Source organism: Scyliorhinus torazame, chromosome 5 (genome assembly GCF_047496885.1).
Source record: "Scyliorhinus torazame isolate Kashiwa2021f chromosome 5, sScyTor2.1, whole genome shotgun sequence".
In the NCBI taxonomy this organism is placed as follows: Eukaryota; Metazoa; Chordata; class Chondrichthyes; order Carcharhiniformes; family Scyliorhinidae; genus Scyliorhinus; species Scyliorhinus torazame.
The window spans coordinates 253,196,762-253,224,177 of NC_092711.1; the positions used below are offsets into that span (position 1 = coordinate 253,196,762).

At 47.4% G+C, this 27,416-nt stretch overlaps 1 protein-coding gene across 1 annotated transcript; it reads left to right on the forward strand.

Moving 5' to 3' along the window:
• The first annotated feature begins 772 nt into the window (after positions 1-772).
• On the forward strand, positions 773-26,633 carry LOC140421047 (uncharacterized). The gene is made up of 9 exons (XM_072505358.1): positions 773-938; positions 1,039-1,143; positions 8,019-9,692; positions 11,150-11,249; positions 11,906-12,054; positions 12,391-12,503; positions 18,702-18,791; positions 18,893-19,015; positions 25,977-26,633. Exons 1-9 carry the CDS (start codon positions 881-883, stop codon positions 26,139-26,141), a joined length of 2,577 nt encoding a protein of 858 aa, XP_072361459.1. The 5' UTR covers positions 773-880; the 3' UTR covers positions 26,142-26,633.
• Positions 26,634-27,416: the final 783 nt, after the last annotated feature.

Consider the following 27,416-nt stretch of genomic DNA (forward strand, 5'->3'; position numbering starts at 1 on the left):
CTCTTGCAGAGACCATGAATTAGATTCAATTTGAATAGTTTTTTGGAGCAGTCAAGGGGCGGATTGAGGATGTGCCTTGTCCACTCTGCGCACAGGCTTTGTAATTGTAAGAACGGAATCTTTTTTTTTTAAGTGGACTTTTCGCCCTGGTCATCCTTTCTCCAAAACCCGACCTTGTTCAGTAACACGGGCCATTGCAAATACTGCTAATTTAACATTGCCCTTGATCTCTACAAATACTGGGATTGAAGGGGAAATGTTATGATTCCACAGCCTATTTCAGATTTCCGAATAAGGCGGAAATGCTGATAATGGTAAATAAAACAAAACTCAGCCCTTGGGCCAGAATCTGCTGGGGTTGTGGGGGGTTGGGGTTAATATTTCTGTTCCTCCCTATTCATCTTTAAAGCTCCCTCTGAAAAAAAAGCGAAAAAACTAACCGACCCATTCATTTCTCATTAACATTTTCCTCAGTAGATATCTCGCACCTCAGATCTGACAGATTTCCAACTCTGGTTAATTATAAAACAGACGCCAACATTTTGTATTATTAAAACGAACATTTCATTTTACTGGTGGGTTGAGAAGGTGTGCAAACAAATGGGCGTGTGTGCCTAAAAATTATTCTGTTTGGAAACTAACAGCGTGTTGTAAGCATCCTGCTAGATTTACATATCCAATCGGCGTGCGGTACAATTAGTGACTCATGGGGATGTGGAAGAGTTGATATAAAGATGAGTGGATTGGCTAAAGCGGGAACTGTAAACAGCGCTGTAATACATTACAGATTAAACAGACACCCTTCAAAACACCGAAGCGCGTTGTCACATTTCACAGGGTTCTACTCAGGCAACAGGTTTTATCACATCCAAACCTTCAGATGGCGCAAAGCACCGAGGACCCGCACTACTCCGTGGGGATCCTAGCCACAAGTGCAGGTAAATACTGGAAATAAATGGCTCTCGTTAATTAATGAAAGCGTTTTCTTCCAACATTTAAAAAAAAATCTCCTTCTTTATTTTCCTTTTTGTGTGCCAGGTGCTCTGTTGCTGGCGGTGAATCACTACAGCACAGTCTCACTGATTCCCAGCTCGGCTCTCGGAGTTTTGCTGCTTCTGATCGCGGCTCTTCTCTGCTATGCTGGTAAGTAGCAGTGTACTGCCGTCATCCAAGACAGGGTGTGTTACAGTTACTGGCACTCCAGTCTGTTGGGTTACAATGTAACTCCTCGCAGCTTTGTAGCTGGGCACAATCATGACAATGTGAGAGAATTTCACCGAGAGGAGTCCCCACCCAGACAGTTACTTTGATCTTCTATTTCTTACCTCAAACGTTCCCTCCACATCGTAAAGTGGCAATTTCTGGTGGGACGTGGTTCCCAACTGGGAAGTTCAACACCTGGGGGGGGAGGGGGGGGGGGGCAATTGTTTCTAATCAATAATCGCCAACCTTTCAGGATCCGGGATCCGCTCTTTCCAACTGTTCCCAAAATTATGGGTTGGCAGCTGTTCCAGTTAAACTGTTCCCCCACCTCCCTTTAACCCTCACTTACCCTGCCTTCTCCATGTGCAAGCCTAAACAATAGAGGTGGACTATTAACCAAATAGGCACCAGGGTCAAAGTTAACCACAAATCTCACCCGAAATCTACACATTGCGCTTTTATGTGGAGGCCACTGAATATAGAGCAGGAGCTATAGGGACTCGGGTTCGATTCCCACCTCAGGTGACTGTGTGGAGTTTGTACGTTCTCCTCCTTTCTGCGTGGGTTTCCTCCGACAGTCCAAAGTTATACTGGTTAGGTGGATTGGCCAAGATAAATTGTCACTGACTGTCCAAAGGTTAGGTGGGGTTATGAGGATAGGGCAGGGGATTGGGTATAGGTAGGGTGCTCTTTCGATGGTCAATGCGGATTCGATGGGCCGAATGGCCCCCTGCACTGTACGGATTCTACGATTACCTTGTCTCTATTTTTTCTCTCCTTGTCCAGTTTCTTCCTATACACATTTGTGATTCCTTGGATGCCCTACATCATTTCAACAATATCCAGTTTTCTGGCTCTGACCACCTCCTCTTCCCCAAGGATATCCAATCCCTCCACACCTCCATCCCCATCAGGACAGTCTGCTTCTCCCTTGAACTGAGGCCGAACAATCCCCGTCCACCACCTCCACCCTCCATATCGCTGCACATGTACTCTCATTGAACTATTTCTCCTTTACCTTGCTCACTTCCTCTGGGTAAAAGGTGTGGGGCACCCTGTTTCAATTCCCTTTCACCCCCAACACCTCATTCCTGGGACACCCTGTTCCACTTCCCTATCGCCCCCAACACCTCATTCCTGGGACACTGCTCCACTTCCCTATCGCCCCAACACCTCATTCCTGGGACACCCTGCTCCACTTCCCTATCGCCCCCAACACCTCATTCCTGGGACACCCTGCTCCACTTCCCAATCGCCCCCAACACCTCATTCCAGGGACACCCTGTTCCACTTCCCTATAACCAGCAACACCTCATTCCTGGGACACAATGTTCCACTTCCCTATAACCAGCAATAACTCATTCCTGGGACACAATGTTCCACTTCCCTATAACCAGCAATAACTAATTCCTGGGACACAATGTTCCACTTCCCTATCACCCCCAACACCTCATCTTAGTAGGGGTAAGCTGTGCCCCTTTGCCTCCTCCCTCCTCACTGTCCAAGGCCCCAAACACTAATTCCAGGTAACGCAGTGATTTACTTTCAGTTCTTTCAATTTAGTCTACTGTATTCTCTGCTCCCAATGTGGTGGTCTCTATACTGGGGCGACCACACAGATTGGGTGACCGTCTTTGCCGAACCCCTTCGTGTAGTCCACAAGCATGACCCCAACCTTCCAGAGTCATATTGGACTCGAAATGTTAACTCAGTTTCTCTCTCCACCGAAGCTGAGTTTCCCAGCTTTTTTTCTATTTTTAGCCCTAGATTAGAGCCGATTACCTTCCTGATCATGTGATTGACTGTAACTACATAAATTGCTGCATTTCACTCTTCTGCCACCAGGCGGCTACAACTAATACATTCAGATAACCATCAACATGAGTTGACAATTCAAATAAGCATTTGTGAAAGCTAGGATAATGCGACTGAAAACTCACTGCCTCTCATATTGAAGGGAGATGAGAATGGCACCTCTTGAGCCATTTAATTCACTTCATTTTAAAACACATTCTCGGGTGAGATGTTCAACTGAGGCCGCCATAGGTGGATATTAGTTTGAAGAAGGGCAGGTAGATTCTCCCCAGTGCCCTGACCTGTATTTATCCTTCAGGCATCACTGCTCAAACAGATTCTATGGTCATTGCCACATTGCTGTTCTTGGGAGCTTGCTCTACAAATTGGCTCTACATTCCCTACATTACAACAATGACTACATTTCAAAAACTTTTCTCAATCTCTCCTCATTTAAGAATACCCTCATTCCCGTCAAGCGAACCCTCAATGCCCTCTCACTAAGTCAAGTTTGTCCTTCCTCACATAAGGAGTCTAAAGCTGCACATAGTATGCCAGATGTAACCTGGTATAGATTGAAGGAAGACAAACACCAAAAGAATCAGAATTAAATGAAAATTTTGTAAAATACAAAACCTGTATTTACCCCTAAAAGACAACTCCCACCGTTAAGAAATTAAGGTAACAGATGAGGTAAGAGACAGTATCCAACTCAAAGAATGGGATAAATGTATGAAATCTTTCTGTCTGAGAGAAATATAAAATGCCACTGCAATGCAAAAAAGATGCAAATGGGAATATGAAAAAAAACTTTAAAATGACATGAAAGCTAACAAAACTATGTTCAGAAATATATTAAGAAGCCGTGGTAAAGTGGAATGGGAGCCCATTAAATACTTGTGTGTGTTAACTATAAAAGAGAAAATGGAGAGATGGGGATATGGTTAGCTCCATAGGCAAAGGGTGGGATGTATAATTCCACAGGGAATTGTTTGTCACTGCAACCACTGTTCACAATTTGCATTAAAGACCACACTTATCTGTGCACAGTAATATGGACTCCAAATAATAAAAGGGTATAGGGGCATTAGAGAAACTGCAAAAAAAGATTAATCTGGATGATTCCAGCACTGAGAGGATAGTCATTCAAACAGGTTGGAGCTCGTTGCTCTGGGAAATAGACGGCTGAGAGGTAACCTGATAGAAATCATAAAAATAATGAAAGAGATTGACACGGTAGATGTAGAGAGGATAATGGGATATTCCGCAACACCCCACCACCCCGCATGACATATTTTGTGGCGGGATCCTCCAGCCCTGCCGTTGTTAATGGATTTTCCCATTGTTCGCATGCTCTGGCGTCGGTGGGGGAGGGGTTACCATCGGCAGGGCCGGATGATCCCTCTGGCGGGAACGGCCAGAAAATCCTGCCCGATGTTTCCATTTGTCAAGCAATCCAAAACTAGCAGTCATCAATAAAAGATTGTCACTAATGCATCCAACAGGGAATTCAAGAGTATTTGAGGCAAGTATCATTGATGCATTTTGCGGGCGGATTCGCAGGACTGGATGTGGGGCTGCTGGTGGACGAAGAGGTTAGAGGGCGGATTAGCAGGAACATCCAGGATTACCTGGAAACAAATGATACGGGCGAGGTAGCAGCGGCAATGGTCTGGGAGGCTCTGAAGGCAGTTGTCAGAGGGGAGCTCATCTCAATTCGATCCCATAGGGAAAAGAGAGAAAGAGCGGAGAGGGAGAGACTGGTGGAGGAGATACTCCGAGTGGACAGGAGATACGCGGAGGCCCCCGAGGCGAGGCTACTGAGGGAGCGGCAGAGTCTGCAGGCGGAGTTTGAACTGCTGACCACAGGGAAAGCGGTAGCACAGCTGAGGAAGGCAAGGGGGGAAGTCTATGGGTACGGGGAGAAAGCGAGTAGAATGCTGGCACACCAACTGCGAAAGGGGGAGGCGGCCAGGGAAATCGGGGGAGTAAAGAATAAGGAGGGTAACATGGTCTTGGATCCAGGGGGGTGAATGGAGTCTTTAAGAAGTTCTATAGTAAACTATACCACTCGGACCCCCCGACAGGAGCGGAAGGGATGAGACAATTTTTGGACCAGTTAAAGTTTCCAAAGGTGGAAGAGGACCTGGTGGAGGGGCTGGGGCCCCCGATTGAATTGGAGGAGATTGTCAAGGGTATAGAGGGCATGCAATCGGGCAAAGCCCCGGGGCCGGACGGTTACCAGGTAGAATTCTATAAGAAATTTTCGGAAATATTGAGCCCACTCCTGACGAGGACCTTCAATGAGGCGCGAGAGAAAGGAACCCTCCCCCCAACAATGTCACAGGCCTTGATCTCACTCATTCTTAAACGAGGTAAGGACCCGGAACATTGCGGGTCATACAGGCCGATTTCGCTTTTAAACGTGGATGCCAAATTGCTAGCTAAGATTCTGGCCACAAGAATTGAGGATTGCGTCCCAGGGCTGATAGAGGAAGACCAGACTGGGTTTGTTAAAGGCAGACAACTCAATACCAAGGTCCGGAGACTTTTGAATATTATTATGATGCCCTCAGAGGGAGGGGAGGCGGAGGTGGTAACAGCAATGTACGCAGAGAAAGCCTTTGACCGGGTGGAGTGGGAGTACCTGTGGGAAACGCTGGGGAGGTTTGGGTTTGGTGAGGGCTTTATTGGCTGGGTGAAATTGCTGTACCAGGTGCCTGTAGCAAGTGTACGTACAAACCGGCTGAGGTCGGGGTACTTCGAATTTCACCGGGAACGAGGCAAGGGTGTCCCCTGTCACCGTTACTATTTGCCCTAGCTATAGAACCGCTAGCTATGGCGCTGAGAGCCTCGAGGAACTGGCGGGGACTGGTTCGGCGGGGGGGGGGGGGGTTGGAACATTGGGTCTCGCTATACGTGGATGATTTGCTCCTGTACATTTCAGACCCTGTGGAGGGGATGTGGGAGGATTTGCGGATCCTGAGGGATTTTGGTGGTTTTTCAGGGTACAAACTGAACATGGGAAAGAGCGAGTTGTTTGTGATCCAGGCCAAGGGGCAGGAGGAGAGACTGAAAGAGCTGCTGCTCAGGATGGTAGAGAAAAGTTTTCGTTACCTGGGTATACAGGTGGCCAGGAAATGGGATGCCCTGCACAGGCTCAACCTGACCCGGTTGGTGGAGCAAATGGAAGAGGATTTTAAAAGGTGGGAAATGCTCCCGCTGTCACTGGCAGGGAGGGTGCAGACTGTGAAAATGACTGTCCTCCCCAGATTTTTTTTTGTCTTTCAGTGCCTCCCCATCTTCATCCCTAAGGCCTTTGTTAAGCGGATGAGTAGGATCATTTTGGGCTTTGTGTGGGCGAATAAGACCTCGCGAGTAAGGAGATCGCTGTAGGAGCGCAGTCGGAGGGGGGTGGGGGGGGGGGGGGGGGGTTGGCCCTGCCGAACCTTTGCAACTACTACTGGGCGGCCAATACAGCTATGATTAGGAAGTGGGCGAATGGGGGGGGTTGGGTGCGGCGTGGGAGCAGTCGGAGGCGGCGTCATGTAAAGGTACTAGTCTGGGAGCTTTGATAACGGCTCCTTTGCCGGTCTCGCTGACCCGTTACTCCACAGGGCCGGTGGTGGTGGCGACACTGCCGATCTGGGGACAGTGGAGGAGGTACAAGAAGGTGGAGGGAGCGTCGGTTTGGACCCCGATATGTAACAATTACTGGTTTGTCCTGGGTAGGATGGATGGTGGGTTCCAGAGCTGGCAGAGGGCAGGCATCAGAAGGATGGGAGATCTGTTCATAGACGGAAGCTTTCCCAGTTTGAAGGCGCTAGAGGACAAATTTAATCTGCCGCCAGGAAACGCCTTTAAATATCTGCAAGTAGGATCCTTCCTGAAAAAACAGGTAGTGGCCTTTCCGATGCTGCCGCCACTGAGGATACAGGACAGGGTGGTCTCCGGCACCCTCCGGAGGGGAAGGTGTCGGATATCTACCAGGAACTACAGGAAGTGGAGGAAACCCCGGTGGAGGAGCTCAAGGGCAAGTGGGAGGAGGAGCTAGGTGAGGAGTTGGAAGCGGGTCTGTGGGCAGAGGTCCTGGGCAGGGTTAATTCCTCCTCATCATGTGCCAGGCTCAGTCTAATTCAATTTAAGGTGGTCCACCGGGCACACATGACGACAGCGAGAATGAGCAAGTTTCTTTGGGTAGAAGACAGTTGTATGAGGTGCAAGGGCAGCCCTGCAAACCATGCCCACATGTTTTGGGCATGCTCGGAGCTTAGAGAGTTCTGGCAAGGGTTCGCGAGGGCAATGTCCAAGGAGCTTAATACACGGGTGCCGAGTCCAGAGATAGCGATCTTTGGAGTGTCAGAAGACCCGGGAGTTCAGGGGGCGAAAGAGGCCGACGTCTTGGCCTTTGCCTCCCTCGTAGTCCGAAGATGGATTTTATTACTGTGGAGGGACTCAAAGCCCCCGAGTGTAGAGACTTGGGTTAACGACATGGCCGGGTTTCTCAGCCTCGAGAAAATAAAGTTTGCCTTAAGAGGGTCTACGCTAGGGTCCTCTCGTTCGGCAGCCGTTCGGCGACTTTCAGCAATCCGTAGGGGGCGGGGGGGGGGGGGGGGGGAAGAGTGCTTCATTGGGATGGTGTGGGAAGACTGAGTCGTGTGGGGTAATGTCTATTTAATTGTTATTGTAGATTCTCTTTTTGCACTATGTTAATGTTCACTCTAGTTTGTTTTGTTATTATTGTTACTACAGTTTTATTATGAAAAGTTCTGCAAAACCTCAATAGAAATACTTTTAAAAAATCATTGATGCATTTAAGGAAAAGCTAGATAAGCGCATGAGGAGCATGGAATAGAAATATAGATAGGCTTAGATGAATTAGGGTAGAAGTAAGCTTGTGTAGGGCATTAATGCCGGCATATTTTGGCAAATAACCCGTTTTGGTGCAGTGTAACTCAATGATTGTGTACCTATATGTGTGTGATGCCTCTTCAGTCTTTTTTTCTGTTTTTTGCCTGCAGGTATAAAGAAGTGTTCAAGTAATGCTGTGCTATTTGTGAACCTGTGCCTAACAGTATCAGCTCTCTGGTGTGGATCTGGCCTTATTCATATCTTGATCGGGGAGAAAGTAGTTCAAGGCGATGGGATCAGGAATGCTCTTGTTCCTGGCTACTCAGCTTTCACCTTGGGGCTCTTCATCATTGGGCTGGTGGGGTTAGCCCAAAAGGAAGTGATCCTTTCTATGATTGCCTTTGCCATCTCGCTTGCTACTGCCCATGAAATTGCCGCATTATATGATCAATCCTTTGGGTGTTCTGCAGTAGCTTCAAATTATTTGATTGTATCCTCTCTAGGGCTTTACTTTGGGTTGGGTCATGTTTCTGTATTCTTAACGAAAGGAAAAATCATTTTCCCAGGAACTCGTCTGCCTAAAAATAATTCCTCTCTGAAATCAGAAAGCATCACAAATGACACAGTGGTCCTGGGGTACATGACAAATATGCTATCTGCCAGTGTATTAGGATGCCAGGTTTTAGGTGTAACTTCCGATTTGTTTGTTGGTCAAGTCCCCTGGCTTTGGACAGCAGCCGTCTATCAGATTGCTGTTTGCGTTTTGTCTTACAGAGCCACTGACAGCCTGACTGCCACATTCTTTGGTTTTACCTCCATATTAAAATTTGCGGAAGGCTATGCTTTTCTTTACAAGCTCTGGCAAGACAACCAACCCTCCTTCCCAGTTCCAGTCCCTATTGTTCTTGCTGTCCTTTTCTTCATTCTGGCTCTGTTTATGACAAGTAAAAGTCTTGTTGATGGAATTTATTTGCTTTTTTTTGTTTCCTATTGTATTGCTGTGGCAGCTCACCCAATTGGCTTTTTTCATGGTGGTGCACAAGGTGTCAGTGTGGCCATATTTGTGGCATCTTCTTGCTTAATGTTGATTTCCCTTTTCAATAGTGCTGGATCCTTTACTATTCCCACTGGAAAGGGGATCATAAAGGGTTTAATCATTAGGATGAATGTATTAACTCTGAAGTCAGACAAAGACACCCAAAGTCCTTATTTGGGACACTCCAGATATTCAGATGCTGAGATCCTAGCCCATGCCTGCAATGTTGTGGCTGCCTTTGGCATCACTGTATCAGTCAATGCTTCCGCACCATTAGCCACTGTGGTTCTGCCCTGGATAGTCATTCCTGGGGGAGTTTTGCAGCTTCTTTGCGGTTCAATCTCTTTTTCTCGGGGTAAAACCCTGGAAAGTTGTGCTTTCATTCTATATGGTCTAATATGGATAATCTGGGGTTTGATCAGATACGGTGGTCTCTATGGCTCTACTCGAGGGTTTGGTATTTCAGTCGGAATTATTTGCTTCCTGCTTTTTAATTGCTTTGTGGTGATAGGGACTTTCTTTCTTAATGCAGCGTGGTTTGCCTTTTCTCTCAGCTTTCAGCTGATTCTGATCAGCTTTCTATTGGATGCTGTTAATTCGAATCCTTTTGGGTATGATATTGGGGTCACCATCATTTTTGGGTTGGTTAGCTTTTACTGCTTTCTGGCCACCCTCTTTAACCAGAGCTTTGAGAGTCCCCAGTTGCCCTTGGGGCGTGCCTGGGCAAACCTATGTGGTTTTGGGCAAGGCAGTGCCGTTTGCCCTCATTTGTCTTCACGAAAAACCAGCTCAGTCCGAAAAATTGCAGGTAAGATTCAGACAAACACTTAAGAAAATGTGAACTATACCAATTCACTATTGTGTTCATATATTTAAGGATGAACAGAGAAAAATGTTACTAAATTATTTTGTACACTGACATGCCTTAAATTGAATCTCCAATGCAGGTGGTTATTCCCTGCAAGTATTAATTACTTAATTACTAGGCTGTTAGCTTTAAACCTGCTTTATATTTGGTGTGTTTCCTGATGCATTTGAAATTGGTTTGTGGAGTAATAATATAGGAATGCAGAAATGATCAGGAACACTAAAAGCACTTTCCATAAAGGTACCCAGTTATCTCTTGAACCTCCTTATACAGTCTATATAAATTATTTCGACAAAGACAGAAGGGAAATGAAATTTTGAGTTTGCTCATTATGACAAATTAAGGTCTTGGCAAACAGTAGGAAAGTTGACAGAAAAATGGAACCAGGTTAGGAAGATATGTGGTACACATTATTGAGTACACAGAAATAGTACATTTTGGGAAAAGAACAGTCAATGGAAAATACCCAGAATGGTCAGATTCTGAAAAGTGAAGGAGCAAAGGGTGTGTGCAGATATGGAAATCTGTAAAGGTGAGAGGAAGGTCAGAAGAGGCTATAAAAGGGCAAACTAAGGGCTGGATTTTATATATTAGACATAAAAGGAAGAATGTGATGTTACATTTCTACAAGACGATGGTTAGCCCACCTCAGCTAAAGTGATCCATGCAGTTATATGCACTCATCATAGGAAGTATATTAATAATTGAAAGAATACAAAGAAGATTTATGAGAATTATTAGGTTATTGGATGTAGAAACTCTTGAAAATCAAGAATTTCGCCACTGCAAAAATGGATTAGGAGGCAATTGTAACAGAGGTATTCAAAATTATGAATGGTTTTGAGATAGGAAAGGTTGTTTTTATTTGTTCATTGGTAACCAAGAAATATTGGTTCGGGATTATCATGGGAAGAATGAAAGGGGAATGTTAGAATTTTCATTTCTACGCAGGCTTGTTGGAATGTGAAATGCACTAGCACACTGTGCCCATACATTTAAAAGATCATAAATATCTGAAATACCTAAATATCTAAAAAGTAAGAATATTTTTAAAATGAGGAAAGTGTGGAGACATAAGATTATACTAATAGCTCCAGTTTAACAATATGCATTGGCCCAGGTGTGATGGGTCATGCCTCCTCATGTATTATAATGTCTGATTCTTTCCGTCAGCATTTTGTCTGATTTCCATTCATTCGTAGCTTCTGATTGTTTTACTAGTGCTTCCTGGTACTTGGCACCTTTCACCTGGTGATCACTGAATCAGGATTGACCGTGCCAATTCCCCGCATAACCTTACAATTTCCTAAATCTTTGGCAGGAGTGTTTTTGGTGCTTAATTATTTTTTTCCAGATTTATGAAATGAAGAAAACCCATCACAATTTGTCTTCTGCAGAGATTATGAAAAATGGAGGCACATGTGGTATTCCAACAGACACTGTGTACGTACTGGTGGCAGCTTGCAATCGTCCCGATGCGGTGGAAAAGGCTTACAAGTACGATTTTCTTTTCTGTTCTGTTTTCTTTCAAGGAATGTTAGAGATCTTCTGTTCTTGAGGGAAGGGTCATCACAGTTATAAATCTGGCAAGATGCACTTACTATATTCGGACATAGGAAACAACAGGTTGTTGGATGATTTGCTTCCGTTACAAAAAAACGAGATTAGAAGCATGAAAATTCAACTGGAGAAAATGAAAATATAGTATAACTTTGTCCGATTTACCGACATGATATTGCAGTAAATCTCATTTCATTGCTCATTAGGTCCCGCTTTCACCTATCTGAAATTTGGAATACTGAATACCAAGTCTTTGTATGAGTAAATCACACCATATTTATGAAGCTTCAATTCATTTGTCATAGGGTGTAGCAAGTAAAGTAACAACATCCCTCAGATTTAAAAACAAAACTTTAGCAAATCCAGTACTCCACTTACTTGTTTATTTCCTATTAAATGTATACTGTGATATAACTGAGGATTCAAAGATGATTGAGTTAATTTCCTCTTTCATCTCCACCCCTTATGTATTTAATGGCATACGCCATGCCCCCCCCCAACATGAGTAGGTGCAGCATGTTGGTGTTTTGAGATTTATAAGAATGGGATAGGCCAACACAAATATGGTGAGTGATTTCTTTTTATTTTCACAGTACAAAGAAACAGGCCAAAGAGAGGCCAATGTCTCTCTGGATCTCTAATATCGCACAACTAGAACCAGCAAAACATATGTTAAACCCTCTACTCTGGGACTTCATGCAGGAAGTTTGGCCTTCGTCTATCAGTCTTGTCATCCCCAGAGGTAAGACCCCTTTTCTACAATCCATATTCTCCCATCGAGGCTCAAGTGACATTTGGGCAATCTGTGCTCTCCCAGTGTTGCACTGCAGCCAGCTTTCTGGAGGTCTGAAAATGCAGCCTGGGAGGACCCAACCGGCTGCTTTTACTTTCTCAGTTTACTGAAGTGTCTCACCTCTGTTGAATATATGCTGTACAAGTGTCGCAGACTCAAACATTTTTATTAGAATTCATGTCCTAGAATGTCAATACTCCTTGTTGCAATACAACACATTGTATCCAAATCTCAGTTAACTAAATGTGAGAAATTAACTTGAACAAATGTTATTATCGTTGAAAGGTGAGTGGTTGAACCTATTTGGACTGGAGCATGCAAGTAGATACATTGGAACTCCTCAGAGCATTGCCATTAGAATTCCAGACTGCTCTGTTACAACACATCTCATTGATATGGTAAGATATTTAACTCTCCAAATACCTCCCATGCTATTGAGTGTACAAGCTATTACTGGTGATTTGTAAAAAATTGCTGTGTCTTAATTCAGGGTCGCTTTTACAGAACCTGTTTGTTTTATTGGGAAAGGCCCATTGAAATAATAATTAGTTCTGGTCACATTATTCTTTAGTTTTATGGCCATTTTCTAAATAGCTTCAATTTTCACCAAAATGTTAATGAAATGAAATTGAAATGAAAATCGCTTATTGTCACGAGTAGGCTTCAAATGAAGTTACTGTGTAAAGCCCCTGGTCGCCACATTCCGGCGCCTGTTCGGGGAGGCTGGTACAGGAATTGAACCATGCTGCTGGCCTGCCTTGGTCTGCTTTAAAAGCAAGCTATTTAGCCCTGTGCTAAACCAGCCCCGGAATGAGCTTTCTGGTTTGAAATGTGTTAACACGAGGTAAACCTACTATCATTGTGTCCTGTATCAGAGTCTATCACATAGAAAAAGAAAATACTAGGCACCTCTCAGTGAATTATATGAAAATAATGGACATTAAATAGTTGGAAAGACAACAAGCGGGATTCTCCATTTCAGGGACTATAGAACATAGAACATAGAACATTACAGCGCAGTACAGGTCCTTCGGCCCTCCATGTTGCTCATCACTCTAAACCACTCTAAAGCCCATCTACACTATTCCCTTATCGTCCATATGTCTATCCAATGACCATTTGAATGCCCTTAGTGTTGGCGAGTCCACTACTGTTGCAGGCAGGGCATTCCACACCCTTACTACTCTCTGAGTAAAGAACCTACCTCTGACATCTGTCCTATCTCTATCTCCCCTCAATTTAAAGCTATGTCCCCTCGTGCTAGACATCACCATCCGAGGAAAAAGGCTCTCACTGTCCACCCTATCCAATCCTCAGATCATCTTGTATGCCTCAATTAAGTCACCTCTTAACCTTCTTCTCTCTCACGAAAACAGCCTCAAGTCCCTCAGCCTTTCCTCATAAGATCTTCCCTCCATACCAGGCAACATTTTGGTAAATCTCCTCTGCACCCTTTCCAATACTTCCACATCCTTCCTATAACGTGGCGACCAGAATTGCACGCAATACTCCAAATGCGGCCGCACCAGAGTTTTGTACAGCTGCAACATGACCTCATGGCTCCGAAACTCAATCCCTCTACCAATAAAAGCTAACACACCGTACGCCTTCTTAACAATCCTCTCAACCTGGTGGCAACTTTCAGGGATCTATATACATGGACACCGAGATCTCTCTGCTCATCCACACTGCCAAGAATCTTACCATTAGCCAGTACTCTGTCTTCCTGTTATTCCTTCCAAAATGAATCACCTCACACTTTTCTGCATTAAACTCCATTTGCCACCTCTCAGCCCAGCGCTGCAGCTTATCTATGTCCCTCTGTAACTTGTGACATCCTTCCGCACTGTCCACCACTCCACCAACTTTAGTGTCATCTGCAAATGTACTCACCCATCCTTCTACGCCCTCCTCCAGGTCATTTATAAAAATGACAAACAGCAGTGGCCCCAAAACAGATCCTTGTGGTACACCACTAGTAACTGGACTCCAGTCTGAATATTTCCCATCAACCACCACCCTTTGTCTTCTTCCAGCTAGCCAATTTCTGATCCAAACTGCTAAACCACCCTGAATCCCATGCCTCCGTATTTTCTGCAGTAGCCTACCGTGGGGAACCTTATCAAACGCTTTACTGAAATCCATATACACCACATCAACTGCTTTACCCTCACCCACCTGTTTGGTCACCTTCTCAAAGAACTCAATAAGGTTTGTGAGGCACAACCTACCCTTCACAAAACCGTGTTGACTATCTCTAATCAAATTATTCCTTTCCAGATGATTATACATCCTATCTCTTATAAACCTTTCCAAGACTTTGCCCACAACAGAAGTAAGGCTCACTGCTCTATAGTTACCGGGGTTGTCTCTACTCCCCTTCTTGAACAAGGGGACAACATTTGCTATCCTCCAGTCTTCTGGCACTATTCCTGTAGACAAAGATGACTTAAAGATCAAAGGCTCAGCAATCTCCTCCCTAGTTTCCCAGAGAATCCTAGGATAAATCCCATCCTATGGACGTGATCTTCCCAAAAGGGAACAAATCCCCCTAGCGAGCGCGTTTAGACGCATGTTTCCCGATGCTCACAGTGCCAAGAAACGCATGACTACTCAACGCGAGTCCTCAACTCGTGTTGAATAAGGGATCTGAATGGGGAATGAGCGGCCCAGGCCGCACAGTGGAACTTCCCATTGTAGCGAGAGATCTGACTTTCCGACCTCTGAGGCCCCCGAAAGAATCCCCGCACCCCTGCCCAACATCCATGCCCAATCGTGCATGTGCAAAAAATGCCAGCGTAGCACCCTGGCAGTGCCCAAGCCAGATGGCACCAGCAGTGTCAGGGCACCACCCTGCCCAAACGACATGCAGCTGGGGACCTCCAATCCCCTTGGAGACTTCTACGGCAGCAAAATCAGCGACACTCCCATCAACCATTAATGGGATAGCACCGGCGCCAAGTGGAACACAAACGAATGTGAAACGGTGTCGGATACGCTGGAGTAGGGATTGGCACTCGGGAGGCTGACAAGCTGCAGCCCATATTAGCACTCCACTCCCCACAGACACCCATCCCAGCCAGCAAGATGGCACTGGTTGTGCTGGAGTCCACCCATCCCATTGATGGGTCGGCCGGGGCCAGAGAATACCTGGGGGGTTAGCCTGGGGGGACACCCATACAACCCGTGGCACTAAGTTCACAGTGGGCAGTCAGTGGCATGCGCAGGTGCATGGCTGTCTTGCAGGCTGCAGCAATAGAGTTCCATGCCCATCTACCCCAACCCCACAGCCCATCTCCTGGCCAGCCGCCGCTGTTCCCCATGGTCCTGGAAGAAGCACCCCGGCCAGCGGAACAACTGTCAGCACACTGTAGCAATGTTGGACGCTTTTCCTCCCCCTCGCCCTGAGCAGTCATGGCGCCTGTTGACCGATTTTCTAAACCACAAGTGAAACTCGCCATCGGTAATTCATCCCGGCGGAGCATCATGGAGGCCCTGGAAAGTACTAGGTCAGGCCCGTTAATGATATGTGGACGGCGTTTACTGCACGTGCTGAGTAGAATTCATTCACGCCGCTGTCGAGGCACGTGAGTATGGCATTCTGTCGGGCACCAGTCGCCAGCCACGACTTTGGCCTCACGGCCAATTCCCCGTCCAATTGCCTTTCCCGATTTCGGCATTGGCCGGCGGAGAAACCTGCCCAATGATTCTTCCAGTACCCTACTTACCGCGGTATGAACTTTATGTTAAACTTTTAAATCCAAATGCTAAATGAGGAGGATTTCCACCTCATCACTGTTCTGATTTTTAGCCTGAATGGGATAGTAAAGGAGACAAAATTGAGAAACAAAAGTAAATTTCCAACCTTTGTGATTGTGGAGCAGACCATCATTTTGGCCGGCTGCACTCTTACTGATATCAGCAGGGATTCCCTGCACACACCTAAATAAGCATATGGGACATAATTAGGACCTAGATGACATTTTGAGCTTCCATTTGGCAGAACATGCACTGTATAAACCTCACGTGAAAATGACCATAGAGTGGCCCTTAGAGACTGGGGGCGAAATTCTCCTACCCGCCCCGCCACATTTCTGCCCCGACCGGCCGGCGGGATGCTCCGTTACACCAGCCGGTCAATGGGGTTTCCCATTGTGGGGCAGCCCCACGCCGTCGGGAAACCCCCCGGCGCCGGCAAAACGGAGACTCCCGCCGGCGGAGAATGACGCCCTGGATTACTTTGAAAACAAGGGGCGAGATTCTCCGACCCCCCCCCAGCCGGGTCGGAGAATCGCCGGGGGCTGGTGTGAATCCCGCCCCCGCCGGTTGCCGAATTCTCCACCACCGGATATTCGGCGGGGGCGGGAATTGCGCCGCGCCGGTTGGCGGGCCCCCCCCCCCCGCCCCCGCGATTCTCCGGTCCGGATGGGCCGAAGTCCCGCCACTAAAATGCCTGTCCCGCCGGCGTAGATTAAACCACCTACCTTATCGGCGGGACAAGGCGGCGCGGGCGGGCTCCGGGGTCCTGGGGGGGGCGCGGGGCGATCTGGCCCCGGGGGGTGCCCCCACGGTGGCCTGGCCCGCGATAGGGGCCCACCGATCCGCGGGCGGGCCTGTGCCGTGGGGGCACTCTTTTCCTTCCGCCTTCGCCACGGTCTCCACCATGGCGGAGGCGGAGGAGACTCCCTCCACTGCGCATGTGCGGGAATGCCGTCAGCGGCCGCTAACGCTCCCGCGCATGCGCCGCCTGGCAAAGTCATTTACGCGCCAGCTGGCGGGGCACCAAAGGCCTTTTACGCCAGCTGGCGGGGCGGAAATTCATCCGGCGCGGGCCTAGCCCCTTAAGGTTGGGGCTTGGCCCCCAAAGATGCGGAGCATTCCGCACCTTTGGGGTGGCGCGATGCCCGACTGATTTGCGCCGTTTTGGGCGCCAGTCGGCGGACATCGCGCCGTTTCCGGAGAATTTCGCCCATGATGTTGATTTTCTAAACAAAGTATGTGGGGCTTGGAAGAGCATTAATTTTGTCTGAATTTTAATTCAGGTCTTATCTAACCATCACACTTTTATCAGAAGCCATTACACACTGATTAGTAGGCAGCACGGTAGCATTGTGGATAGCACAATTGCTTCACAGCTCCAGGGTCCCAGATTCGATTCCGGCTTGGGTCACTGTCTGTGCGGAGTCTGCACATCCCCCCCGTGTGTGCGTGGGTTTCCTCTGGGTGCTCCGGTTTCCTCCCACAGTCCAAAGATGTGCAGGTTAGGTGGATTGGCCATGATAAATTGCCCTTAGTGTCCAAAATTGCCCTTAGTGTTGGGTGGGGTTACTGGGTTATGGGGATAGGGTGGAGGTGTGGACCTTGGGTAGGGTGCTCTTTCCAAGAGCCGGTGCAGACTCGATGGGTCAAATGGCCTCCTTCAACACTGTAAATTCTATGAAATCTATGAGATGCTAAACCAATTCCTGATTTTCCTCTCACTTGTCAGAGTGCCGAGGCTCATTATTGAACCCTTACTGACTCTTTGAGCTAGATTATACACTGTTGTGGGTGAGTCCTCCTGTTAGCTGGCTCACCCCACTTTAATTTTTCTTTTAATTAGTATGAGGCACGGTAGCATAATGGTTAGCACTGTTGCTTCACAGTTCCAGGTTCCCAGGTTCGATTCAAGGCCGAGGTCACTGTCTGTGCAGAGTCTGCATGTTCTCCCTATGTCTGCGTGGGTTTCCTTCGGTTGCTTCGATTTCCTCTCATAAGTCCCGAAAGACGTGCTTGTTCGGTGAATTGGACATTCTGAATTCTCCCTCCGTATAACCGAACAGGTGCTGGAATGTGGAGACTAGGGGCTTTTCACAGTAACTTCATTGCAGCATTAATGTAAACCTGCTTGTGACAATAAAGAGATTTAAAGGCATGACTTTTGACAGTCTGCAGGATGCTGTCCAGCCTCATAGAGTTGCTGACCAATCAGACGTCAACAGCTCTGCAGGCCCCAAGTCTCAGCAGGAGTGGTGGCCGCTACTGGTTATGCAGCTAGGCCAAGGAGATGGTATTCAGCCTGCATGATTGTGCCAGACTGCACATTGAATACTAGCCTCTCCTGCTGCCCATTAAATCAGAGTGGCAGCAGAATGAGCCCCTTAACTGAATGTTAATTGTCCACTTAATTACCTCAATTTGGCCATCAGTGGGCCACCCACCCAATGCCACCCCGCTACTTGTAAATTAATGGTGGGGGCAGGCGGGTAACCAGCAGGCACACCAATCCCACGGTGCCCTAATTAACAGGTCCACCCACCTGTTTTACCAACTGTGGGTGGTCCATAAAATTGAGCCCTTTGGCTGAAATCTGCACAGAACAGGAATTGAGCCTGAGGCTGCCTTTGTCTGGTGTACTAACATATCTCTGCCGTTGTCTGGTGCACTAACGAATCTCTGCCGTTGTCTGGTGCACTAACAAATCTCTGCCGTTGTCTGGTGTACTAACGAATCTCTGCCGTTGTCTGGTGTACTAACAAATCTCTGCCGTTGTCTGGTGTACTAACGAATCTCTGCCGTTGTCTGGTACTAACTAATCTCTCCCTGTACAAATGCAGGTGGGACCTATTGCAGTGACGTCAGCAAACCCAACAGGAGAAGCAGACACCACTCACCACAATCAAGTCTATGCCAAACTTGGTGACAAGGTGTTATTTGTTTACAACTTATTCTTTGATGTCTGAAAATAATTTCTTATGTGTGAAGTTATAGCTGCTCACTCATAGAGAATTGTTTATCTCTGGTACAGGTTGATGGTGTATTGTGTGATGGGCCTTCACCAGAGAACATTGCCTCTACAGTTGTCGACTGCACCAAGATAGAGTCAGGGGCACTGGCTTTCTTTAGAGTTGGTCTTGTGCCCAAATCACAGGTATGATTCATGAATAATGTCCTGTTACTTTGACATTGCGCATTTGGTGTGAAATCTACTTTTTTTTTTAATTAAATATTTTATTGAAAATTTTTGGTCAACCAACACAGTACATTGTGCATCCTTTACACAATATTATAACAACACAAATAACAATGACCTATTTTATAAACAAAAAATGAATAAATAATAAATAACAAAAATGAAAACTAGCCCTAATTGGCAACTGCCTTGTCACAAGTAACACTCTCCAAAAATATAATTTAACAGTCCAATATATAATTATCTGTCGCAACGACCTATACATACTATACAGTATATATTAACAACCCTGAGAGTCCTTCTGGTTCCTCCTCCCCCCCCCCCCCCCCACTCCCCCCCCCCCCCCCCCCCCCCCGATCCTGGGCTGCTGCTGCTGCCTTCTTTTTCCCATTCCGTCTGTCTTTCTGCGAGGTATTCGACGAACGGTTGCCACCGCCTGGTGAACCCTTGAGCCGACCCCCTTAGGACGAACTTAATCCGCTCTAGCTTCATAAACCCCGCCATGTCATTTATCCAGGTCTCCACCCCCGGGGGCTTGGCTTCTTTCCACATTAGCAATATCCTGCGCCGGGCTACTAGGGACGCAAAGGCCAAAACATCGGCCTCTCTCGCCTCCTGCACTCCCGGCTCTTGTGCAACCCCAAATATAGCCAACCCCCAGATTGGTTCGACCCGGACTCCTACTACTTTTGAAAGCACCTTTGTCACCCCCATCCAAAACCCCTGTAGTGCCGGGCATGACCAAAACATATGGGTATGATTCGCTGGGCTTCTCGAGCACCTCGCACACCTATCCTCCACCCCAAAAAATTTACTGAGCAGTGCTCCAGTCATATGTGCCCTGTGTAATACCTTAAACTGAATCAGGCTTAGCCCAGCACACGAGGACGACGAGTTTACCCTGCTTAGGGCATCTGCCCACAGCCCCTCCTCGATCTCCTCCCCCAGCTCTTCTTCCCATTTCCCTTTTAGTTCATCTACCATAGTCTCCCCTTCGTCCCTCATTTCCCTATATATATCTGACACCTTACCATCCCCCACCCATGTCTTTGAGATCACTCTGTCCTGCACCTCTTGTGTCGGGAGCTGCGGGAATTCCCTCACCTGTTGCCTCGCAAAAGCCCTCAGTTGCATATACCTGAATGCATTCCCTTGGGGCAACCCATATTTCTCGGTCAGCGCTCCCAGACTCGCGAACTTCCCATCCACAAACAGATCTTTCAGTTGCGTTATTCCTGCTCTTTGCCACATTCCATATCCCCCATCCATTCCCCCCGGGGCAAACCTATGGTTGTTTCTTATCGGGGACCCCCCCAAGGCTCCAGTCTTTCCCCTATGCCGTCTCCACTGTCCCCAAATCTTCAGTGTAGCCACCACCACCGGGCTTGTGGTGTAGTTCCTCGGTGAGATCGGCAATGGGGCTGTCACCATAGCCTGTAGGCTAGTCCCCCTACAGGACGCCCTCTCTAATCTCTTCCACGCCGCTCCCTCCTCCTCTCCCATCCACTTACTCACCATTGAAATATTAGCGGCCCAATAATACTCACTTAGGCTCGGTAGTGCCAGCCCCCCCCTATCCCTGCTACGCTGTAAGAATCCCTTCCTCACTTTCGGGGTCTTCCCGGCCCACACAAAACCCATGATGCTCTTTTCAATCCTTTTAAAAAAAGCCTTTGTAATCACCACCGGGAGGCACTGAAACACAAAGAGGAATCTCGGGAGGATCACCATCTTAACCGCCTGCACCCTCCCTGCCATTGACAGGGATACCATATCCCATCTCTTGAAATCCTCCTCCATCTGTTCCACCAACCGCGTTAAATTTAACCTATGCAATGTGCCCCAATTCTTAACTATCTGGATCCCCAGGTAACGAAAGTCCCTTGTTACCTTCCTCAACGGTAGGTCCTCTATTTCTCTACTCTGCTCCCCTGGATGCACCACAAACAACTCACTTTTCCCCATGTTCAATTTATACCCTGAAAAATCCCCAAACTCCCCAAGTATCCGCATTATTTCTGGCATCCCCTCCGCCAGGTCCGCCACGTATAGTAGCAAATCGTCCGCATACAAAGATACCCGGTGCTCTTCTCCTCCCCTAAGTACTCCCCTCCACTTCTTGGAACCCCTCAACGCTATCGCCAGGGGCTCAATCGCCAGTGCAAACAATAATGGGGACAGAGGGCATCCCTGCCTTGTCCCTCTATGGAGCCGAAAATATGCAGATCCCCGTCCATTCGTGACCACGCTCGCCACTGGGGCCCTATACAACAGCTGCACCCATCTAACATACCCCTCTCCAAAACCAAATCTCCTCAACACCTCCCACAAATAATCCCACTCCACTCTATCAAATGCTTTCTCGGCATCCATCGCCACTACTATCTCCGTTTCTCCCTCTGGTGGGGCCATCATCATTACCCCTAACAACCTCCGTATATTCGTGTTCAGCTGTCTCCCCTTCACAAACCCAGTTCGGTCCTCGCGGACCACCCCCGGGACACATTCCTCTATTCTCCATGCCATTACCTTGGCCAGGACCTTGGCATCTACATTTAGGAGGGAAATAGGTCTATAGGACCCGCATTGTAGCGGGTCCTTTTCCTTCTTTAAGAGAAGCGATATCGTTGCTTCAGACATAGTCGGGGGCAGTTGTCCCCTTTCCTTTGCCTCATTAAAGGTCCTCGTCAGTACCGGGGCGAGCAAGTCCACATATTTTCTATAGAATTCGACTGGGAATCCATCCGGTCCCGGGGCCTTTCCCGTCTGCATGCTCCTAATTCCTTTCACCACTTCTTCTACCTCGATCTGTGCTCCCAGTCCCACCCTTTCCTGCTCTTCCACCTTGGGAAATTCCAGCCGATCCAAGAAGCCCATCATTCTCTCCCTCCCATCCGGGGGTTGAGCTTCATATAATTTTTTATAAAATGTCTTGAACACTCCATTCACTCTCTCCGCTCCCCGCTCCATCTCTCCTTCCTCATCCCTCACTCCCCCTATTTCCCTCGCTGCTCCCCTTTTCCTCAATTGGTGTGCCAGCAACCTGCTCGCCTTCTCCCCATATTCGTACTGTACACCCTGTGCCTTCCTCCATTGTGCCTCTGCAGTGCCTGTAGTCAGCAAGTCAAATTCTACATGTAGCCTTTGCCTTTCCCTGTACAGTCCCTCCTCCGGTGCTTCCGCATATTGTCTGTCCACCCTCAAAAGTTCTTGCAGCAACCGCTCCCGTTCCTTACTCTCCTGCTTCCCTTTAGGTGCCCTTATTGATATCAGCTCCCCTCTAACCACCGCCTTCAACGCCTCCCAGACCACTCCCACCTGGACCTCCCCATTATCATTGAGTTCCAAGTACTTTTCAATGCACCCCCTCACCCTTAGACACACCCCCTCATCTGCCATTAGTCCCATGTCCATTCTCCAGGATGGGCGCCCTCCTGTTTCCTCCCCTATCTCCAAGTCCACCCAGTGTGGAGCGCGATCCGAAATGGCTATGGCCGTATACTCCGTTCCCCTCACCTTCGGGATCAATGCCCTACCCAGCACAAAAAAGTCGATTCGCGAGTAGACTTTATGGACATAGGAGAAAAACGAGAACTCCTTACTCCTAGGTCTGCTAAATCTCCACGGGTCTACACCTCCCATCTGCTCCATAAAATCTTTAAGTACCTTGGCTGCTGCCGGCCTCCTTCCAGTCCTGGACTTCGACCTATCCAGCCCTGGTTCCAACACCGTATTAAAATCTCCCCCCATTATCAGCTTTCCCATCTCTAGGTCCGGAATGCGTCCTAGCATCCGCCTCATAAAATTGGCATCATCCCAGTTCGGGGCATATACGTTTACCAAAACCACCGTCTCCCCCTGTAGTTTGCCACTCACCATCACGTATCTGCCCCCGTTATCCGCCACTATAGTCTTTGCCTCGAACATTACCCGCTTCCCCACTAATATAGCCACCCCGCTGTTTTTCGCATCTAGCCCCGAATGGAACACCTGCCCCACCTATCCTTTGCGTAGCCTAACCTGGTCTATCAGTTTCAGGTGCGTTTCCTGTAACATAACCACATCTGCCTTAAGTTTCTTAAGGTGTGCGAGTACCCGTGCCCTCTTTATCGGCCCGTTCAGCCCTCTCACGTTCCACGTGATCAGCCGAGTTGGGGGGCTTCCTACCCCCCCCGCTTGTCGATTAGCCATCACCTTTTTCCAGCTCCTCACCCGGTTCCCACGCAGCTGTATCTCCCCCAGGCGGTGCCCCCCCGCCCATCCTCTCCCATACCAGCTCCCCCCTCTCCCCAGCAGCAGCAACCCAGTAATTCCCCCCTCCCACCCCCCCGCTAGATCCCCCGCTAGCGTAATTACTCCCCCCATGTTGCTCCCAGAAGTCAGCAAACTCTGGCTGACCTCGGCTTCCCCCCGTGACCTCGGCTCGCACCGTGCGACGCCCCCTCCTTCCTGCTTCTCTATTCCCGCCATGATTATCATAGCGCGGGAACCAAGCCCGCGCTTCTCCCTTGGCCCCGCCCCCAATGGCCAACGCCCCATCTCCTCCACCTCCCCTCCTCCCCCCATCACCACCTGTGGGAGAGAGAAAAGTTACCACATCGCAGGATTAGTACATAAAACCCCTCTTTGCCCCCCACATTCGCCCCACCACTTTGTTCGAACGTTCTTTTTAATAACCCGCTCATTCCAGTTTTTCTTCCACAATAAAAGTCCACGCTTCATCCGCCGTCTCAAAGTAGTGGCGCCTCTCTCGATATGTGACCCACAGTCTTGCCGGTTGCAGCATTCCAAATTTTATCTTCTTTTTATGAAGCACCGCCTTGGCCCGATTAAAGCTCGCCCTCCTTCTCGCCACCTCCGCACTCCAGTCTTGATAAACGCGGATCACCGCGTTCTCCCATTTACTGCTCCGAGTTTTCTTCGCCCATCTAAGGACCATTTCTCTATCCTTAAAACGGAGGAATCTCACCACTATGGCTCTGGGAATTTCTCCTGCTCTCGGTCCTCGCGCCATCACTCGGTATGCTCCCTCCACCTCCAACGGACCCGCCGGGGCCTCCGCTCCCATTAACGAGTGCAGCATCGTGCTCACATATGCCCCGACGTCCGCTCCCTCCATACCTTCAGGAAGACCAAGAATCCTCAGGTTGTTCCTCCTTGCGTTGTTTTCCAGTGCCTCCAACCTTTCCACACATCGTTTCTGATGTGCCTCCTGCGTCTCCGTCTTCACCACCAGGCCCTGTATATCGTCCTCATTCTCGGCTGCCTTTGCCTTCACGACCCGAAGCTCCCGCTCCTGGGTCTTTTGTTCCTCCTTTAGCCCTTCGATCGCCTGTAGTATCGGGGCCAACAGCTCTTTCTTCATTTCCTTTTTGATCTCTTCCACACAGCATTTCAAGAACTCTTGTTGTTCAGGGCCCCATGTTAAACTGCCACCTTCCAACGCCATCTTGGTTTTTGCTTGCCTTCCTTGCCGCTGTTCTAAACGATCCACTGCAATCTGGCCACTTCCCTCTCCTTTTTCCATCCGTATCCAGGGGGGATTCCCTTCTGGTTTACCGCACAGTGTTTTTAGCCGTCAAAATTGCCGTTGGGGCTCCTATCAAGAGCCCAAAAGTCCGTTTCACAGGGAGCTGCCGAAACGTGCGACTCAGCTGGTCATCGCCGCACCCGGAAGTCTCCGTGAAATCTACTTTTAAGCAGTTGACTTAAAATTGGAAAGCATTCTAATACTGAAAGCCAAAAGATTCACAAATGAATTACAGATGGGGAAGACATTTGACTCCACTTAGTTTATAGATCCAGAAAGTCTCTAAAATGACCCCACCCCCCTGCATCCAACCCCATTTTACCATCAGATTGATTCTTAAATGCTACCGGGATTTTCATTCTCTCACTACATGATTGAATCAGTGTCCCATTCTCAGAATTTAGTTTAATGCAATTCTACAAGTTTACTTGTTCCATACATTTACCGTCTTAAGATCACTTCCCAGGTGTCTCCTCTTGAGGTTGAAAAGAATATTCTCCAGTGATTCCTCATTGCTAATTTCCTTAACATGAGAATCAGTCTTGTGCTTCTTTGTAGTGTGCCTATTGATAGAATGCCTTTCTTGAGTCTGTGTTCCCGAGCTGAGCATAAGGTGTGACTTAACCAGAGGTTTCTTTCACCTTCACCGTCAACTATTTCAGTAACATTTATGGTGTGTGTGTTGCCCATTTGTTATCCCGTGTGCATTACTTTATTCTTGGCTGTATTACGTTTCACCTACCATCGTTCTACCCTGTTACATAATTTATCCAATGCCCAATTTCAAGGCCATGGTTGATTTATTGAACTAAATCTTTGCAACTATTTTGGTGGAAAGTATCCAAATGAGAGGAGACTGCCACTGAACATGATCACAAGCTCAGCAGGAACCACTTGTTCCTGCAGCCTAACTCAATATGAAAGGATCAAGTTCCAATTAATTGCTTCCGACTGTTAAATGTGGATCGTTTGCAATACGGCAGTGCCGGCAGGCGTGGACAATGTCCTCACAAGGTATCTATTCTTCAAAGTATAATTGTCACTTCTCCCTCTTCTCTGTTGAAACTCCTTTCTGTTGGTGTGTCATTTCTGAGCTAGCAGGCTGCAAAGATGACTGACACATCCAAACTTAATCCTACTCGCATCTGCACTAAATAGCAATCAGGTGTGAGAGGTTTTGCTACATATACTTCTTCCTTTTCCAGGCCAGAAGCATTGAGGTCCAAACAGGCCCAAAGGTGTGTAGGGCGTGATATCATACTTACTCATTGAACCATCACATGAATATATTAGAATATTTATTCTGGGAATAAATGTCATTTTAGCCCTATAAGTCCAAACATTGTGTTTAGTGTCTGTTTATTAATCTTACTTACATTTTCACTGAAGGTCTTGCAGCTGTTTGAAGAAGTGCAGAAGAAACATCTAAATGGTCATATTAATGGTGGATTTAACCAGGATCATTCAGAACCTAGCACATTTCAACATCCACCGGTGACAGATGCATATGAAAACCATTCCTTCATAAAAGAGGAAGAGGAGGACAAGATGTAACATAAGGTATTACTGAAGACATGAAAATAGTCTAATTTGTGTTTGACTTGAAAACACTTTTATGAACTTCAGCATCTGTGGAACAGCACCTCACAGGTCCCTTGAACTCTTCTCTCCTTTTCTGAAGACATTAAGAGCCCCCGCCACATTCAAGTACTTTACCCAAGTGACCATTCTTAAATAGTCTAGACAACAAGTATGAGCATGCTGTTGAAGGAAGGGAACGGAGAACGTTTCACAGTGACCTCTTTGGTGTAACCTGACCCTGTCCTTATCATACATCATCATACAGGAACATATTTCCTGTATTGCCTTTGTCAGTATGAAGCAGTTAAACTGTATGAAAAAACAATTACCCTGGAGTCAGCGGAAGTAGCCACTGGATGATTTTGTACCTGTGATATCAAAAAAATACAGAATTTGGGAAAATGAAAATATGTAATATTTATTGTACTTTGTGAGCATTTTGTAATAAATATGGATTTTTCTTAATTTATAACTGAATTATTATATACTTTAACAGTAATGTAGCTGATGGTCATTGTGTTACTGGATGAACAAATGGTTTTGTTCCCAGGCTGTAGTATTTATTGTTGAATCTTTACATTTTGATTTCCTCCAAGCTCTGCGATCGAGTGGACAGCTGTTGCTCAGTGCCCTATGGCTTCTTTTTTTAAAATGAATTTAGAATAACCAATTCATTTTTTCCAATTAAGGGGCAATTTAGCATGGCCAATCCACCTAACTTACACATCTTTGGGTTGTGGGGGCGAAACGCACGCAAACACGGGGAGAATGTGCAAACTGCAGACAGACAGTGACCCAGAGCCGGGATCGAACCTGGGACCTCGGCGCCGTGAGGCAGCAATGCTAAACACTGCGCCACCGTGCCGCCCCTCTATTGGCTTCTTGGACATCATCAGTAAGTCCCTGAATTCTTAAGAAAACAGCCAGACATTTTCTGTTTTGTTACAGGAGTTCTTCAGGGCAGAATCCTAGGCACAACCATCTTAAGGCACTTTATCAATGATCGTGCCTCCATCCTAATAAGAAGTGGGGATGTTCACTTGTAGTTGTGCAATGTTCTATTCCATTTGCAATTCCTCAGATAATGAAGTCTATGCCTGCATGCAGCAAGACCTGGATAACATTCAGGCTTAGGCTAATAAATTGTCAAACAACATTAAATCTAATCATCTCCCATTTTCATTCAATGGCATTACCAATGACGAATCCCCCAACATCAATATCTTCGGATTAGCATTGGCCAGTAAC